Source organism: Gorilla gorilla, chromosome 1 (assembly GCF_029281585.2).
Source record: "Gorilla gorilla gorilla isolate KB3781 chromosome 1, NHGRI_mGorGor1-v2.1_pri, whole genome shotgun sequence".
NCBI classification, from domain to species: Eukaryota; Metazoa; Chordata; class Mammalia; order Primates; family Hominidae; genus Gorilla; species Gorilla gorilla.
Genome location: NC_073224.2, coordinates 50309537 through 50327989, shown reverse-complemented (window position 1 = coordinate 50327989; position 18453 = coordinate 50309537). Strand labels below are relative to the sequence as shown.

Below are 18453 nucleotides of genomic sequence, written 5' to 3'. Positions count from 1 at the left end.
GGGCAGATCACTTGAGGCCAGGAGTTCAAGACCAGCCTGGCCAACATGGCGAAACCCTGTCTCTACTAAAAATACAAAAAAAATTATCTGGGTGTGGTGTTGGGCACCTGTAATCCCATCTACTCGGGAGGCTGAGGCACAAGAATCACTCAAACCCAGGAGATGGAGGTTGTGATGAGACCACACCACTGCACTCCAGCCTGAGTGATAGGGTGAGACCCTGTCTCAAAAAAAAAAAAAAAAAAGATAAATAAATAAATAAAGGCAGAGTATGGGTAGAACCCAAAATGGAATGCAGACAGTAACATATAAACCTAACTGTATTACAAGTGAATAACATAACCACAATGAAGAGAATGAGGAAGAAAATAACCTAAGTAATTTGTCTTGACTGTAATATAAATCTGAAGATAAAAAGATCTCTAAACAAATATTTTACAGTAATTAGTAATTTTTTTATCACACAGATATGGATTAGCAATTCTAAAAGTATTTTATATATATTCTAGGATCAAGCAAATAAATATATTGTGGATTTTTTAACAATTGAGCACATAGTAGCTGCTCAAAAAACATCTGTTCCACTAAATTGATTTTTCCCAAATAGGGGCTTAAGGTGTTCATGAACTCCCTAAAAAACCATAGTAAAAATTTTTGTGTATAGGCATTTAATGAGGATAGAGCTCATAACCTGTGTCAGTCTTGAAAGAGTCTGTGGCCCACTGAATGCTGGGGATTTTCACATCCTAACTATCCTCAAATCCCATGGGAGGTAGGCATTATAGTCCCCATTATATAGATGAGAAAGCTCAGTGGTGGGTGAGGGTGATTCAGGAAGGCTTAAAGGAAGAGAAGGGATTTGAGGAACAATTGAAACTGAATCATGATGGAAAGAAACAAAAAAACAAACCACCATTTTCATGAGGAAGGGAGCAACGTAACGTGAACATGAGATGGCTGCTGTAGAAATCATTTCAAGAATTCTCCAGGAGAACAACTTTTGGCAATGGTTGGATCCCATGCACAATGGAAGGTTTTGTGCCATTTCCAGATAACTTAGTCCAAGTCTGATGAGTTTTATACTTTCATGTTCATGTGAACTGAGAAAAAATTTAAAAGATCATGGATGTGTCACTTTGGTTATGTAAGGATTCACCTGCATTATAATAAAAAGCCAACTGGTTTTTCCCTTTACTTTCTGGAAACCAGCCACTTATTAATGTTTCTGCTTCTAGAATCTAGAGATTCTGTCTGTTGAGCAAGAACACATAGTAGTCCCTCCAAAACATAAGTTCTCAGGAGGAAACAGAGACCAGACCTAAAGAGAGCTCCGTGTGTTCCAGGCCTGCTGCCTGATTTCCAATGAGCTGTCCTCTCATTTCTTCTTGTCCTGGACCCCCAGGCCAAGGCTGCTTTTCCTTGGTGTCCTAACCTACCAAACAGTATCAAGATGATGATGCTCTTTCAGGAATTTGTGCAATGGCTTCACCAACTAGAACATAGTGAGTAGCCTGGTTTCCGAGATGACATTTGCTTATACCATGTTGTGACATGTGGCTGTTTCTCTCAAAGCACTTGTTGTTTACATACTATCTTTAAACAACATTATCTGGCTTTTACATCCCATTTGTAACTAGTATTATAGTCCTATTACACTGGTACGAATGAGGTTTTAACATTGCCTGCCACTCTGTGAGGAATATTCTGGAGATTCCTTTACAGGAGCAGACAACTTAAGGCCTATTACAAGCCAGGTAACTATATTTCCTCTGCTTACTTCTTTTTTTTTTTTTTAATTGATCATTCTTGGGTGTTTCTCGCAGAGGGGGATTTGGCAGGGTCATAGGACAATAGTGGAGGGAAGGTCAGCAGATAAACAAGTGAACAAAGGTCTCTGGTTTTCCTAGGCAGAGGACCCTGGGGCCTTCGCAGTGTTTGTGTCCCTGGGTGCTTGAGACTGGGGAGTGGTGATGACTCTTAACGAGCATGCTGCCTTCAAGCATCTGTTTAACAAAGCACATCTTGCACCACCCTTAATCCATTTAACCCTGAGTGGACACAGCATATGTTTCAGAGAGCACAGGGTTGGGGGTAAGGTCATAGATCAACAGCATCCCAAGGCAGAAGAATTTTTCTTAGTACAGAACAAAATGGAGTCTCCTATGTCTACTTCTTTCTACACAGACACAGCAACAATCTAATTTCTCTATCTTTTCCCCACATTTCCCCCTTTTCTATTCGACAAAACCGCCATCGTCATCATGGCCCGTTCTCAATGAGCTGTTGGGTACACCTCCCAGACAGGGTGGCGGCCAGGCAGAGGGGCTCCTTACTTCCCAGAAGGGGCGGCCAGGCAGAGGCGTCCCCCACCTCCCGGATGGGGCGGCGGCTGGGCGGAGGCGCCCCCCACCTCCCTCCCTGATGGGGCGGCTGGCCGGCCGGGGGCTGCCCCCCACCTCCCTCCCTGACGGGGCGGCTGGCCGGGCAGGGGCTGCCCCCCACCTCCCTCCCGGACGGGCTCTGCTTACTTCTTAGTGTTGTTTCAGTTGGATTCAAAATCTCAGTCCCGGCCTATGTGGTTTACCTCCAAAGGTCTAGCTGATAGAATTCATCTGCCTCCTCACTGAGAAACCCTCAAACAGTGGGCAAAATGTAGCATTAGTCTATTTTGTTTTCCTAAAATAAAATTTGAGATTTCTCCAGCATGTCAAGGTTTTTGAAGGATTGTGCCATAACAGAGGGATTTTGACAGAATGCTTAAGATTGAGACCCAGGGATCCTGAGAAAAGCTGAGCGGTCCTGATGCAATCAGAGATGCTAGTCCAGTCCAACCCCTGGGGCTGGCACTGATGACGCACTTGCTGGATTTCTCACCCGTTTTGCAGTTGTGTGTGTGGTGCTGTCTGTAAAAGCCATGTCCGTGCTCGGACTGACCAGTGTGGTTCCAGCCTCTGCACTTGCACTCCAATAGGCTCCAGAAGCCTGGTGTTGAGGACTGAGTGTGATTGCAGCCACAAGGCCTGAGTTTGAGTCATGGCCCTGGTTCTTACTTCCTGTATAACTTAAGGCTGGCTATCACTCATCAATCCCCTCATCCAGAGAATGAGATTGTTGCCAACCTTTACCTTGCTGTGACATTATTACTTGTGAGGACCAAGTAATTTATTTCTGTGAAAGCATTGATTAGCAGCAGTCACTATGCCAGCATTTTTTTCATGATTTTTTTCTTTAACGAAACCAAGAAATTCTTGTGCACATTATCATAGTATAACATTCATACATATTTGTCTTTAGAGTAAAGCTGTAGTCAGGAACCAGTGCCTAGCACAATGTCTGGCAATACTATCTGTTGACTGATCACTTCATAGCAAGCTTGTTCAACCTGTGGCCCATGGGCTGCAGCACAAATTCGTAAACTTTCTTACAATATTACGAGATTTTGGGGGGATTCTTTTTTTTATCATCAGCTATCATTAGAATATTTTATGTGTGGCCCGAGACAATTTTTCTTCCAATGTGGTCCAGGGAAGCCAAAAGATTGGACGCTCCTGACTTACAGTTTCATGTTCTCTCTTTTTCATGAGTATTGAAAGCATTGCCCCCTTGAACAGTCAAACCGTGTTAAAACAGCTAAAGCAATATTATAATCTCAGACCTTATGAAACTCCTCTGATGAGAACTAATGCCTTGACCTATTTCCCATTCTTTTTTTTTTTCTTTGAGATAGAGTCCACTCTGTCACCCAGGCTGGAGGGCAGTGGTGTGATCATAGCTCATTGTAGCTTCTAACTTCCAGGTTCAAGTGAACCTCCTACCTGAGCCTCCTGAGTAGCTGGGACTACAGGCATGCTACAAGCACTGTGCCTGGCTACTTTAAAACATTTTTTAGAGACAGAGTCTCATGTTGCCCAGGCTGGTCACAAACTCCTGGCCTCAAGCAGTCCTCCTGCCTCAGCTTCCTGAGTACATTTTTCTGTTCTTGACCCTAGATGATTTAAAAAAGTACCAATGGGTCACTTCCTTGCTTTACAGATGGGAAAAGAGAGGCAAAACAAGGGAAGGAATCTGCCTCATAGTCGCCCTTGGAGTCAAAGGAGTCTCTAACTTGGTGCTTTCTAATGAAAATGAATGCCTCGAAATTATTCCAGTGACTTTTCCAACATCCTTGCACATGTTTTTCTCCTTTGGCCTAAAGAAGAGAGACAGCGTGCTTAAATACATGCTGGCTGGGGGAGACAGATATTCAACTAAGCTTGGCACTATGCTTGTGAATTTGCTTTTTCTTCTTCTTGATCACTTTTCTGTGTATTTCCAGGACTACAGCATGAAGGAATTTTCCGGGTGTCAGGATCCCAGGTGGAAGTGAATGACATCAAAAATGCCTTTGAGAGAGGTAAGGAATCAGTCTTGAAGATAAAACCAAGTATTTGCCAGCCCCCTGGGGTATTGGCTCTACCCTTTCTTCTCTAAGAGGTCCCCAGAGGTCAGGAAGCCAACTTACCTGTCTCTTCAGGGGGTACCTGCTGTCTTGTACACATTCCCCTGTAGATATGCAGAGAAATACCAGGGCACATCCCAGTTTCCTTCTTCCTTCGTAGCCCTACCCATCCTGCTTCTTTCATGCCGATGATCTGCCAAAACCCAAGAAGTTAACTATGATATCTGGGCGGTTTATGGCTTCACCCGGAACCCTTGGTAGCAGTTAATATCAAGGCTAATGCGCTTGTTCATTGTAGCCCATTTATTATTTTGTGGGCTATTAAGGTAATGGGCAAGCTTTGGCAATTTCCGTCACTGTAATGGATATATATAGTTTCAATTTGAGGTTGGCCCTATCATTAAATCTAATTACATCTGATATGAAATTTTCCATAGGGAGCTCTGGCATGATTGTTCTGTAAGTAGGTGTTCTTGGTTGCAGGCCAGGAGACGTGAGAGCCAGTCTCAGGAGCTGGCCTCCTTGGCCTCATTTTTCTCCCCGCGGGGGCTCAGTCCCAGCCTGGTTTCATGATTCTTGTGAGATACAGTTGCTGTGTCCCATCCTCAGCCCATAGGGAATGTCCCTGAGCCAGGCTGGCACAAGAGAGTTTATATTGGTGGACTCATCTGCCGTGCTTTGGTCCTGGAGCCCCTGAAATGGAGCAGTCTTTGCTTTATCTGTTCCCTGGTCTGTCCCACTCATGGTCACCATGCCGGGCAGAAAGCTGATGGATTGGGACCAGGACGTGCATGGTTCACCCCCTCCCCACGTTCGTCCTGTGTGTTTTTGCCTCTCTCACTCTCTTTCCTTTTCGTGGGGGTTGCTTATCCTCAGGAGAGGACCCCCTGGCTGGGGACCAGAACGACCATGACATGGATTCCATAGCTGGTGTCCTGAAGCTTTACTTCCGGGGGCTGGAACACCCTCTCTTCCCCAAGGACATCTTTCATGACCTAATGGCCTGCGTCAGTAAGTACCATTCTGGCTTCAGATTGGCTTCTGGGCTACAGCACCGGTAGCAAGAGATAAAAAGTTTCCACAGGGTCTGTGTGTTCTCATAAGCTTTTCAATGAAGTTTTTCTTTTCCCCAGTGAAATTTCTCCTCAGCCTCACTCCTTCATCCCCTGGTGGGAGGGGAGGAGGAAAGACTTTTCAGTAAGAATCTAGGACCCCCCCAAGTCAGTACTCCTGGCTTTTTTTTTTTCTTCTGATTCATCTCTGGGCTTTATCTTTTTTTAGTAAAATACCTTTATTTTCAATTATGTATTTGAAGCTTATACATTAGTGCTTGTGCTTTTCATGGTACAAGGGGGAAAAGCGTAAGCGTTGCAAATATTTCATGCTTGTTGCATTAAACAAGACATGGCTTACCTGCTAAATGTATTAATATGTGTTCTAGGAACAAAAGCCCTCTGCACATTTAAAAGTAGTAATAGATATTTTCCCAAAGAGAAAGATATATTCTCTGCTTTATCCTCTTAGGAGTTCTCTGCCTCTTACTCTAAAATTTGGGTCTTGAAAAGCTATTCCTAGCCATTTGGTTTAGCTTGTGGTACTGGAACACCCTCTCATTTGTTTGCCAGGGAAAACAATCAATGGAAACTTGGATTAATACAGGTCAGCCTGGAAGCAGGCCCTGTCTGACTGATGGCTCCAGAGGCTGGAGGGAGTGGTACCTTTGAATGGAGAAAAGATCCTTCTTCCTAGGTTGACCAGATCTTCATACCTGCTGAGTTTCCAGTTTCACTCAGTATCTGCCCTGAGTACTTGTCCCTCTCTGTTATGCTGAGAAATGCCCAGGGCATTTGGGAAGCTGGCTCTCTGGTTTGTTTTGTTGACTTCTGTTTGTGGGAGTCTAGTGGAAGTGAGTTATGTGGGTGATTAAGAATGTGATTCCCTTGGGTCATGTCTTTGTCTTTTTCCAGGACTGGGCCTAGGTGAAGTATCTTAAGCTGAACTGGGGTTGCCAAGACAGTTCAATATCCCTTGGCTGCCCAGTTCTTCCCTAGAGATACACTCTTCTTCCTAATCCAGTACTTCCCATCTCTTTCATATAAAGGCACTCATAGAAAATGGCAGTGTTTACATGGCACACTGTGGAAGTGAGAGGCTGCCTATGATGGAGGACCTGTAATTGACCTATAATTAACCTCTCCACAGCACAAGAAAATCTTTCAGGTCTCCTTCCCAATATCACTACATACCCAGGGGCCTGCTACCTCTTGCCTCAGGCCACTTTTTACTCATTCGTAGTGCAGATAAGGGAGGGAGAAGATAAGCCACACTTGTCCAGAGGATGAGATGGCATGTGTGTGGAGTGAGCAGGACAGGCCTCTTGCACAGCCTCTCTTCCCACCGAGATGGAGGCCCTTTGAGGCTTTGTGTTGAGCAGTTACAGCAGGTTGGCGGCAGCTCCCTGTCAGTGGTTGTTTGAATAAGAGGGTGGTAGATACTGTGGGGAACATTTCTAACCCCATTCCCTGTGCCCAAATCCAAATCCAAACTTGTTATTAATAACAATGAGATTACAACAACCCTAGTTCAGTTTAATATTAATAATGTGTAATAACGAGTTTGGATTTGGATTTGGCACAGTTCCCTGTGCCCAAGAAGTATACACCTTACAGCCGGCAATGGTAAATGTCTGGAGCCCAGCAGGTGCCCTCTTCTAACAGCCCTACTCCAAGGAGCAACAGGGATGACACTCCTGTCACTGCACCAGTGCTGTGTGTGGGCTTGATCTGATGCTGTCCGTGTTGCCCCTGCTGGTAGTAGGGACTTCTGATCATTACTGCCTGGGATCCCAGTCATAGTGGAGGATAACACATGGCTTTCTTCTTTTCAGCAATGGACAACCTGCAGGAGAGAGCTCTGCACATCCGGAAAGTCCTCCTAGTCCTGCCCAAAACCACTCTGATTATCATGAGATACCTCTTTGCCTTCCTCAATCAGTGAGTAGCCTTCCCAGTGAACAGCTGGATCAGGCTTTGGCTTGGGCACTGGAAGTTCCTCTATGGACCTATGCCTATTCATCCATCCCAACAAAATATTTATTGAGCACCTACTGTGTGCTAGCCACAGTGCTAGACTTATTTAATACATCGTTAAATAAAAGATGAAAGCCTTGATATAATTTAGCTCCTGTTCCAGGGAAGGAAACAGCCAATAACAGATATATCAGGTGGAATAAGTGCTTAGAAGAAAAATAAAAAGGAGTAAAGAGAGGGGAAAGAGTAAAGGGGTCTGAATGAAAGGAGGGAGAAGCGCTGTAGTTGAGGTGGACAGCAGAGGCCTGTCTGAGAAGACAGTGTACAAGCAGCAGCCCAGAGGAGGAGAAAAGAGTGCCACGGGGCCATTTAAAACCCCAGATTCATGGTAATAGCGAGTTTGGATTTGGATTTAGGAAGCAATTCGAAGATTTTTTTTTTTTTTTTTTTTGAGACGGAGTCTTGCTCTGTCTCCAGGCTGGAGTACAGTGGAGCGATCTTGGCTTACTGCAACCTCTGCCTCCCAGGCTCAAGCGATTCTCCTGCCTCAGCCTCCCGAGTAGCTGGGACCACAGGCGCGTGCCACCACGCCCAGCTAATTTTTGTATTTTTAGTAGACATGGGGTTTCACCACGTTGGCCAAGATGGTCACCATCTCTTGACCTCATGATGTGCCCACCTCAGCCTCCCAAAGTGCTGGGATTACAGGCGTGAGCCACCGCACCCGGCATGTTACCATCTGATTTGTGTATTTTATTTTTTTTGAAACTGCCAACTGCTTTGTGGAGAAGTTACTGGAAAGGGTCATGAAGAGAAACAGGGAGACCCTATCCCAAGGTTACCATCTGGTCTGGCCAGAGGTGTTAGTGGCTGAGTCTGGAGAGCGGTGAGGAGGGGTCAGGTTTGTGATACATTTTGAACATAGCATTAACGGGATTTGCCCATGGATTATACATAGAATATGAAGAGAGAAATCCTAAATTGTTGGCATGAGCGACAGGGACATAGGGAGGTCATTTATGGAGTTGGAGAAGACAAGGTGTGGAGAAAGGAATCAAGACAATGTGTTGATGTGGTCATGGTCATTTGAGGCACTTGTGAGATGTCCAAGTGGAGATTTTGAACAATTGGACCTAGGAATCCAACCCTTAAGGGAGAAACCAGGAGTGGAGCTGCCAGTGCAGGAGTTGCCCATGTACTGGTGGTATTTAGCTAATCACCCAGGGAACGGATGTGTCTGCAACAAAGGTCTGAGGAGCAGAGGGGCTGCGGGCGTGGATGGGGCATTTCTTCTCGTCCAAGCAGCATGTCCTTGTGTGGAGCAAGCTTTTGGAGTCCCCACATGACAGGAAAGGCACCAAGCAAGGACATGTGATTCTTCCCCTCTGAGGCACCTCTGTCTTTTCACTTTGGTTTTGCTGCAGTTTCGCCCTCAACAGCCTAGACCAAAGGTTATAAATGGGCACCCTGAGAGCCAGATAAAGCCGAAGATGTGTTCTCTTCAGGTGTCTATTGTGTCTTGAGAACAATGAAATCATACTTGCATTTGGGGAAATTTCACTTTTTAAAAACCTAGATTTCTAGCTTCTTTTGAAAAATTATTAGATCTGGTGATACTGACTCTGCAGTCCCTGGTGGCAGCAATTCCCTGTGGAGTAAGGGCTGTACTCCCTAGATGGGGCAGGCACTCCCCAATTCACCACACTCCCCAGCCCTCCCCGTTGTCCCCCAATCCCGAGGCTGAATTCAGTTGCTATTTATCATCACTCTTGCTTTGTGGTTTTCATAGAGAACAAAAATGTTTCTCTGGATCCATGAATCTATCAGAGTGGGGGAAACAAAAGGTAAACCAAGGGGCCAAGGTGTTTTTGCATATATTTCTTTGTGAAAATGAAGAGCCTTCTACAAGGTTAGTCTCTGCTTAAAAGGAATACAACTTTAGAGACCATTTCATAAGTGTCAGCTTGCTTCCAAGTTTGTGGTCAACCTGGCCTTATAGGTATCTGGGTTAGTGGCCCCAGCTTGAGACCTTTTCTGGGGCACCCACACTATCATGTAGCCCCCTTGCTGGCCCTGCAGAGCTACAGAGGGTCCTTGTTCCCCATCTTGTCTCTTCCATGCGGTTGTGTCTGCTCTATTCATTGGCCAGGCCCTGACTCAGCACCACCACTGCCTTTGGGTTGAACACCCCAGTGAGTCACACAGCATGTTCACGTGCAGCCTGGAAACTCTGCGAATTACTCTCGAGTTAGTCCCTTCAGGGCTACCAGTCATTGTCTCCCCTCAGAGACCAATACCTGCCCTCAACATGAGCCTAGTTTGTGCCCCCAGAGCTAGGAGCATGACAGTGGTGAGCAAATGGGGATGAGGGGAAAACAGGGAGGGCTGGGGGACTATATGTGACAGTACAGTGGGGAGAAACAATAGAATAAGCATCCATGCAGGGTTGCTGCTTGCAGAGACGGCAGCCACTATTGAAGACAGCATAGGAATTGTACCAATTCAAATTATTCATTTTGTTTTGCTTTTATTGGGTTTTTTTTCTGATTGAAACGAGATTGATTTGCTCATCAAAGTGTTAACATTAAAAAAATGCAGCATTAATAAAGTGTTTTCTAAAATAATAAATAGAATGCAGGACACAAATGATAAAGCAGACCACCTCCACAGGAAGACAGCAGCTGACAGGCGTGCACTTCCGGACAGGGGTAGCAATAGTTGGCAGGTAGCTCCCGATGCAGACTCTGCCTGGGCCCAGACCATCAGGACCCTTTTTCTTCATTGCTGTGAGTCCTGGATGTATGTGTACTTTATTTCTGGCTATGGTTTGTTCTTGGATTGGACACATTGTCAATCTCAAGGAACCAAAAAAGCTAATATCTCAGTTTCAGTGGGTCTGGAATCCAAGTACAGCTTAGCAGGGGCCCTCTGGAGAGGTAATTGCATATCATAAAAAAGTTAAAAATCCAGCAAAGTGCATGCTAAAAAGTAAGTTTCCCAACACCAATCCTGGCGCCCCAAAAAGCCTCTGTTCCTAACCACAATGCTGAACCTTTTTATGAAGCACAAAAGATGAGTTCAAATCAGTTAGGAGAATTTACTAATAATATGAACTGAAACTGTAGAAATACAGTAGAACTCTTTGAGGACATGGCATGAGTGACTACAAGTTGGCACCAAAAATTTTAAAGCAGAGAGTTGTTACTAATGTTATCCATTTTAGGTATTTCTTTGTTTTTATTTTGTTGTTGTTTGTTTGTTTTTGTTTGTTTGTTTTTGAGATGGAGTTTTGCTCTTGTCCCCCAAGCTGGAGTGCAATGGCGCAATCTCTGCTTAGGCAACCTCTGCCTCCCAGGTTCAAGCGATTCTCCTGCCTCAGTCTCCCGAGTAGCTGGGATTACAGGCACATACCTCCACGCCGGACTAATTTTTTTGTATTTGTAGTAGAGACAGGGTTTCACCATGTTGGCCAAGCAGGTCTCAAACTCCTGACCTCAGGTGATCCACAAAGTGCGAGATCCTGACCTCGCAAAGTGCTGGGATTACAGGCATGAGCCTGTAATTACACTGCGCCTGGCCTAGATATTTCTTTAAAAATAAAAATCCAGTTTTTTATACTCTTACACTAGACACAGCCTTCAGGGACTTCAAAGATTATTAACACCATGACATTTTACACAAAACTGTGTGCATTTATATGCGCACATATGTGAATTTTTCTGGGGAGAGAATCACTAGTTTTTGTCAAGTTATTGAAGGAACTTGTGTCCCCTAAATAGTTAAGAACCACTGCTTTAGGACAGGCGCAGTAGCTCACACCTGTAATCCCAGCATGTTGGGTGGCCAAGGCGGGTGGATCACCTGAGGTCAGGAGTTTGAGACCAGCCTGGCCAACGTGGCGAAACCCTCTCTCTACTAAAAATATAAAAATTAGCCAGGCGTGGTGGCGCACGCCTGTGGTCCCAGCTACTTGGGAGGCTGAGGCAGGAGAATCACTTGAACCCAGGAGGCAGAGGCCTCAGTGAGCCAAGATTGTACCACTGTACTCCAGACAGGCGACTCTGTCTCAAAAAAAAAAAAAAAAGAACCACTGCTTCAGCCCCTAAACTTAGATGTTCCCACTGTATATTGGAAAAGAAAAATGGATTTTCATCTGTATTTTGATGGGAGCAACAAAATAGACCTAGAATCATGAGACCACAGTCCACAAACATGTGTCCTCTTCAAGCTCCTGGTCATTGTAGCCACCTATGAATTGAACAGTTCTTACCTTAGCAGGCTTCCCAACATTTTTCATCTTTCACAGAGCTTTGACTCAGGACTCTCAGGACTAGAGTTTGTTTCCCTTTGACCATCAGGCTTCCCAGACACTACTGGTTTTCTTTTATGTTACCAAAACATTGTCAGATCACTGTAAAGTATCAAGGCCTTCCTCCTCTTTGTCCCTCCATGACACCGGGAACTGGCCAGCCTTGGATTAGCTACAGCTTAAGCCTGCAGCACCTCATGCCTCAGTTGTTTGCTCTGAGGTTACCAAGGTAATTATCCTCCTGTCCCTCCCCAGTTTTAATTTGACTAGGAAGTAGACTTAGAAACTTCCCCTAGTCTTTTCTAAATCTCTGCTCTCTTTGAACTCAGGATCCGGGGAAAGATTATACACTTTTAAGAACTCCTGTGAAGCAGTCCAATGAGATTTGTAACCTCCCCCGTTGCTGGCCTCTCCTGCATTTGATTCTAGGCTCTAGAGAACAGTGATTCTCAACTCTTTTTTCCCATCACGTCCATAATACCACTCTTCAAGTCATGCAGTGATTCGCAAACAGACAGGGGGTACATCTCCAGGAGGGGAGAGAACCACTGAGTCAGAGGGTAATGGGCTTTGTAATGTGAGGCTGGATGAGGGGTACACTACAGAAACAAACTCTGCAATCAGTTCTGAAGAACAGCTACTCAGATGGAGACAGCTGAGTCTCAGGCCTCGTTTCCCAACAGAGGACCTTTGGTTCCTTCTCAGAATCAAATCCTGCCCATGCCTATAAGGGAGACTCCTCAGCAGAGCTCACAGCTCTGCAGGCTGTGTTGGGGAGGTATCCAGAGCTGGCCCAGCCCTCAATGCCTGGACGGGCAAGGCCCAATGGGACTCATCAGGTGCAGTGGCTCATTGAAGGCCTTGGGTCCTTGGCCAAGGTTGGAGGTGTGGCTGGAACAGCTGCTGGCTGAGAAGGGGAGAGTTCCCAGAATAAATAAATACCCGAGAATGAAATCAGCCTGCATCTAGAGGAAGCCCGAGCAGAAGCCAAATGGCATGCTGACCTTTTCCTGAATAAATCCTGAATGTAATAATATAGAAGGAGATTATGAACACGAAAAACAATTGCATTCGCTGTTCTAGGAAGAAATTCACTGGCTTGATGGAATACAAAAGCTAATCAGTTGGCTATTTGTTAATAAGTCTAGAGGCTAGAAAGGAATATCCCTAATAATTTGATTATTTTGTTATGCAAGAAGGTACACAATGCACAGTGCCTGTGCCTCTGACCATATCTTTACCAGGGCAACCTGAGGGTCCCCGTCTGCCCTGGCAGCTTAGTATGTTGGTGTGTAGCAGCCATATTCAGCTCTGCAGAGTGACATGTTCTCAAGGTCATGTGGCCTTTGATAGATAAGATCCGGGGATAGGGATGAGGATGGGGTGGTTAAGTAGAATTTGAAATGGGAGCTGGAAAAAGAGAAGGGATCAGAGCTGCAAGCAAGTACCTCTAGTTTGCATTTCCTGAGCTCCTGAATGACCATTCTGGTGGTCAGTCTTTTCCCCAGCTTACTTTCTGGAAAGTCTCTGACACCCAGAAAGGCAGGTGGCAATTTGTGGACCTTCTGCTTTTGCTCTTGGCAGCGCCTCCTGTGATTGTGTTTTCTGGGCATTCATGCGAGAGCTTTCCAGCTTGCCCCCTTTCCCTTCTCCTCCAGTTTATCACAGTTCAGTGAAGAGAACATGATGGACCCCTACAACCTCGCCATCTGCTTCGGGCCCTCGCTAATGTCAGTGCCAGAGGGCCACGACCAGGTGTCCTGCCAAGCCCACGTGAATGAGCTGATCAAAACCATCATCATCCAGCATGAGAACATCTTCCCAAGCCCCAGGGAGCTGGAGGGCCCTGTCTACAGCAGAGGAGGAAGCATGGAGGATTACTGGTAGGGGGGCTTGGGACGGGAGGAGGGGAGGGATTCACTAGCACACACTGGCATGGGAGCCAGATGGCCACACGAAAACCAAAGGGAAACACCCAGATCCTCCCAACTCCTCACTCCCAGGCTACTAGGGTCTGGGGATGCTATAGGCAGCCCCCACCTCGGCCCCACCCACAGACTAAATGCCACTTCTTGCCACCTCCGTTTTTGATGAGTTCTGAGTGGCAAGGGACTATTCTGAAAGATATTGACAACATTAATTGTGATACTAATCTCTAAGAAAGGACTTTTTATAAAGTTGCATCTAGAAGTGATCTTTATTCATCAACAGTGTCTCTTGGGCTTCTACTCTGTGCTCTGTATTCTGAGAAAAACCATCCTGGGTCCCAGGGAATTCCCTTCCTTTTGGGAAGAGTTTAGATAAAAGGCATAATTTCCTGACCATGAGTTTGTAAGCTGGCACTTCAGAATGATTTTAGAGATTTGTGAAGAGAAAGAAGGGTAAGCCTTGTTTTTGGCAGGTTAGGGACAGTCCTCCCCTGAAGCAGCATTCCATTCTGTGGGGCCAGGTTTTCCATGACCTAGCTTCGGAACAGAGATCTAAAAGGAATCCCTGGGATATATGTTTGCTAGACCCCTCTGTTTGACAAAGAACAAATCACTATTTCTATTTTATGGATGAAGTAGCTGCAACCCAGAAAGGCCAGTGACAGTATTTTAGGCCACGCTAGTGATGGGAATTTAACCCCAATCTCATCTCTTTGTACAGGGTACAGTCCGTTACCCCATGCCACCCGCCATGGTACCATTTACAGCGTCGTTTTTTCACTAAACACAAAGACAACTGCCTCTCTCTTTTAATCCCTAACGTCCCTTACCTCCCCCTCCTCCTGCCTCTCCCTTCTTCCCCTAAATAGTGTTTCAGCCTGAGCTGAAAGCACAAGCCAGCCCAAATCGGATTCTGTCTGAATTCAACATCTGGAACCAATTCGGCCAGCCCCATTGCTATCGACTGAGGTAGGGGAGGACAGGGGAGTTTGTTTACTTAATTAGAGGCCAATTGGTCCACGCTTCTCCCTGACCCCCACAGAACAGCCTCTTGCCCAAGGAGTGAAGAAAGTGGCGTTTGTGTTCTGTGAACTTAGTAATACCAGTGACATCCCTGGGTTCATCCCTCTCTGCTGTACTGCAGATTTCAGTGTCTGGGTCCAAGCTGGAGGAACCTATGCTGGCCAGCTGGGAGAGAAAGCTTTTTGTCACCGACAGATGGTTGGTGGTGACTGGGGAGGTTGTTGGTCACTTTAGGTCTCAGCCTACTGGATGATGAGCTCCAGGGAGCTGTCCTTGTGCATGTGACTTAGAGCTTTGGTTTTCCCCCTTGCATGAGTGGTGAAAAGCTGTAGAATAGCATTCCCTTCCTTCTAAAGTCAGGCAGAACCTCCGCCCTCACTTCTCAAATATCAAACCACTGCAGGCTCTGGTCCAGTGCCCGGGGCACAGAGACCCCTACAGCCCTGGCCCCTGAGTCCCAGCCCAGTGAGTCAGAGTCCTGGAGGGGTGTGGCTCACGGGGACAGGTGCCTTCCTCCAGTTTCCTCCAAGATATTCTCCCAACCTACCCACCTGTTTCTTGTGCACTCGACATTTATTAGCAGCCTCTGGAAAAACCACAAGATTAGTCAGGGAACATTACTACCACAGACTGTGTGGGAGGCTAGAAGCACCTGAGGAACAAGAGTCAGCAACCTTGGGTTGAGAGGGACCTTCTAACCGCTGGATTCACACCCACCTGGAAGGCTCATGGCCTCTCCTCTCCCTTCTTTGGGAAGTGAGAGAAGTGCCAGCCCCGGGAGCTAAGGCAGTAAGGAGGTGAGTGAGGGTGGTAGAAGGGGAGATAGAGCACTAAGAAGAGAATGGAGAATGGTCAGGAGACCCAAACAGCCATGGAAAGGAGAGCACCAGGCCACATGGCCTCCCTACAGCTGTGGAGAGGAGAGACAAATCCATTTCACCACACTTGCCAGTCCTGAAACTGGAACCGGTTTTCTAGGACTACCGGCTGGGTGGCATGGTGGACTGCTCCTGAGACCTCAGGTATTTTTGGGTCTGGTGGGTGCACAAGGGCAAAGGCTGGGGATGGAGTGTGTTTCGAGAGAAGCATAGGATTTTAGGGCTAGAAGAGACCTCAGAAAGCATCCTCTTGCCTTTCTCATAAAGCAGTGGTTTTCAAAGTGAGGTCCCTGGACCAACAGCATCTGTGTCACAAAGGACTGGTTAGAAATGCACATTATTTGGCTCCACCCAGACCCAGTGACACAGAAACTCTGAAGATGGGGCAGTGTTTTTTAACAAGCCTTCCATGGCTCGCTGAAGTTTAGAACTGTTGCCTTACTGGGTGGCTGTGTAAATAAACTTGAAGCCCTGAGGGAAAGTTTGCCTTTGAACCTCTCCCCCGCCACCCCCACCATCTCAAAGGTTTCCAGAACATACAAAATTCATCAGATTCATCAGATGGTTTTTAGCCCTAGAAAACAGTGAGAAATTGTGCCTACATTTTTTGACAAAGAGGAATCTCCGTTTATATTCTTCTAGAATGTTCTCTGGAGCCTGGGACACCTCCTTGGAAGTGACTTGCTCTACACAGGACGAGTTCTGAACTGGTCACCCAGTCTTTGAGGAACTTCCCAGGAGTGTAGGATCCATCCCATGGGGAAAGAGGCTGGAGGGTTCCAAGGTGGAAACTGTGCGGCCAGGCTGCCAGGCTGAGTGGGTGATGGTGCTTTCACACAACTGCCTGGAAAGCCTCACCTGTTACTGCCTACTACCAGAGGAAGAACTTTAGAAATGAACAGTTTCTCTACTTTTCAGGAAGTAAGAACTTCCTGGTGCCCATCCTCATGAGTTCTGAAGTCCATGAGCCAGGAGATCAGGAATAGAAATGACTTTCCTAGTAACCTCTCTATCATTTCTCGATTCCTTACACTGGATGATTTTTTTTTTTTTTTTTAGACAGGATCTGGCTCTGTCACCCAGGCCAGAGTGCAGTGGCACGATCATGGCTCACTGCAGCCTCGACTTCCCAGGCTTAAGCAATCCTCCCACCTCAGCCTCCAGAGTAGCTAGAACCACAGCATGCACACTGGCTTTTTTCTTTTTTTTTCTTTTTTTGTAGAGACAGGGTCTCATTAAGTTGCCCAGGCTGGTCCCAAACTCCTAGACTCAAATGATCCTCCCAAAGTGCTGGGATTACAGGTGTGAGCCATTGTGCCTGACCTACCCTGAATGATTTTAAATTTCATGAATTATTTCAAGAACTTGACCCAGCTTCTCTCCCCTGCCCTCTAACCCATAGCAGGATCCTGCCCTGTAGCCCATAGCAGATTATTCCTCCCCTACTTTTGTTTCCCACCCTCTCCTATGACTCACCTTCCACTTTTTCACCAGTTCACAGTCTGAACTGCAAGGCAACCTAGAGGCATCAAGCAAAATGAGAAAGAAGGAAAGCAAGTACTATTTATTAAACACCCGCTCTGTGCCAAACTTGTGACTAAATTACTTTATTAAATCCTCACACAGCTGAGGATATAGATCTTTATCGTCAGTATATAGATGAGGCAGCTGAGGCTTAAGGAGATTAAATAACTTGCCTAGGATCACACAGCTACCAAGTATCAGAGCTGGTTTTCGAATCCAGTTTTATCTGATGCCGAAACCCAGTGTTTCCCTTCCACCCTGCTTCCCCCTTGAAAACCAGGAATGAATTCACGTAGAGAATCAGACCTTGAGGAGTTGAGTTGTTCTCTATTTTCTAAAGAATTTAGTTTATACCTTCAAAAGGGCTTCCCTTTGTCTTGAGATATTCTAAGTTCCAAGTAGTCTCAAGTGGTTTTTGTAGCAGGAGCTAGACTGGAAAAACTCTAGAGCTTTGTATTTCATTATAAGCATTTGTCTATTGTGTGCAGTTAGGATATAGAGAGCATAAGATGGATTCAGTGCCCTCACGCCAGGGAGGCTGTATGAAGGGGAAGACAAGAATTTTATGAGCACATGTTAATGTCCCTGTCACTCTTGCTTCTGTTGCAGTGATAGCCCTCATGGAGAGACTACCTCGGTTGAAGACTCAACCCAGGATGTGACCGCAGAGCACCACACGAGCGATGACGGTACGAGGCCCTGCTTCCTGGTCAGTAGGGACGCCAGGGGTGAGGCAGAAGAAAGTGATTATATATCCTGTGCATCTGATGAACCTGTCTGCCCAGCGGTCCCCTGAGGACAGGCAGAGAGCTCCCTGTCTCAATTTCATTCCCTTCCTTCCTTGGAGAGGTAGCCCACCTTCTCAAATAGAATCGCTTGTATTAAACCAGAGGTGAAGAACTAGGCCTTTCATAGCCCTTCAGCCTTCTTGCTCCACCTCCCAGCTCCTTGTCTGGCCTGAGTGCAGCATGATGTTGGTCCCTTATCATAGCCTAGACTCCTGCCAGACAGCTGGAGAACAAAGTGAAGGAAAGTACATTTGAAAAACAGTAAGCAATTGGGTGTGGTGGCTCACGCCTGTAATCCCAGCACTGGGAGGCCCAGGCGGGAGGATCACTTGAGTTCAAGAATTCAAGACCAGCCTAGGCAACATAGCCAGACCCTGTCTCTTAAAAAAAAAAAAAAAAAAAAAAAATAGCCTGGCATGGTGGTGTGTAGCATCCCTGTAGTGCCAGCTACTTGGGAGGCTGAGGTAGGAAGATCCCTTAAACCCAGGAGTTCAAGGCCGCAACAAGCTGTGATTGTGCTACAGTACTCCAGCCTG

The 18453-nt window shown here is 46.2% G+C and overlaps 1 protein-coding gene across 10 annotated transcripts in view; it reads left to right on the top strand.

Moving 5' to 3' along the window:
- The window catches only part of SRGAP2 (SLIT-ROBO Rho GTPase activating protein 2), a 255698-nt gene that overhangs the window by 223922 nt on the left and 13323 nt on the right, over positions 1-18453 (top strand). For all 10 annotated transcript variants that reach the window (XM_031014226.3, XM_055369873.2, XM_031014224.3 and 7 more), the window contains exons 15-19: positions 4316-4393; positions 5315-5449; positions 7326-7431; positions 13435-13659; positions 17739-17818. In XM_031014226.3, coding sequence (XP_030870086.1) covers positions 4316-4393; positions 5315-5449; positions 7326-7431; positions 13435-13659; positions 17739-17818 — 624 coding nt within the window. The remainder of the gene's footprint in view (positions 1-4315; positions 4394-5314; positions 5450-7325; positions 7432-13434; positions 13660-17738; positions 17819-18453) is intronic.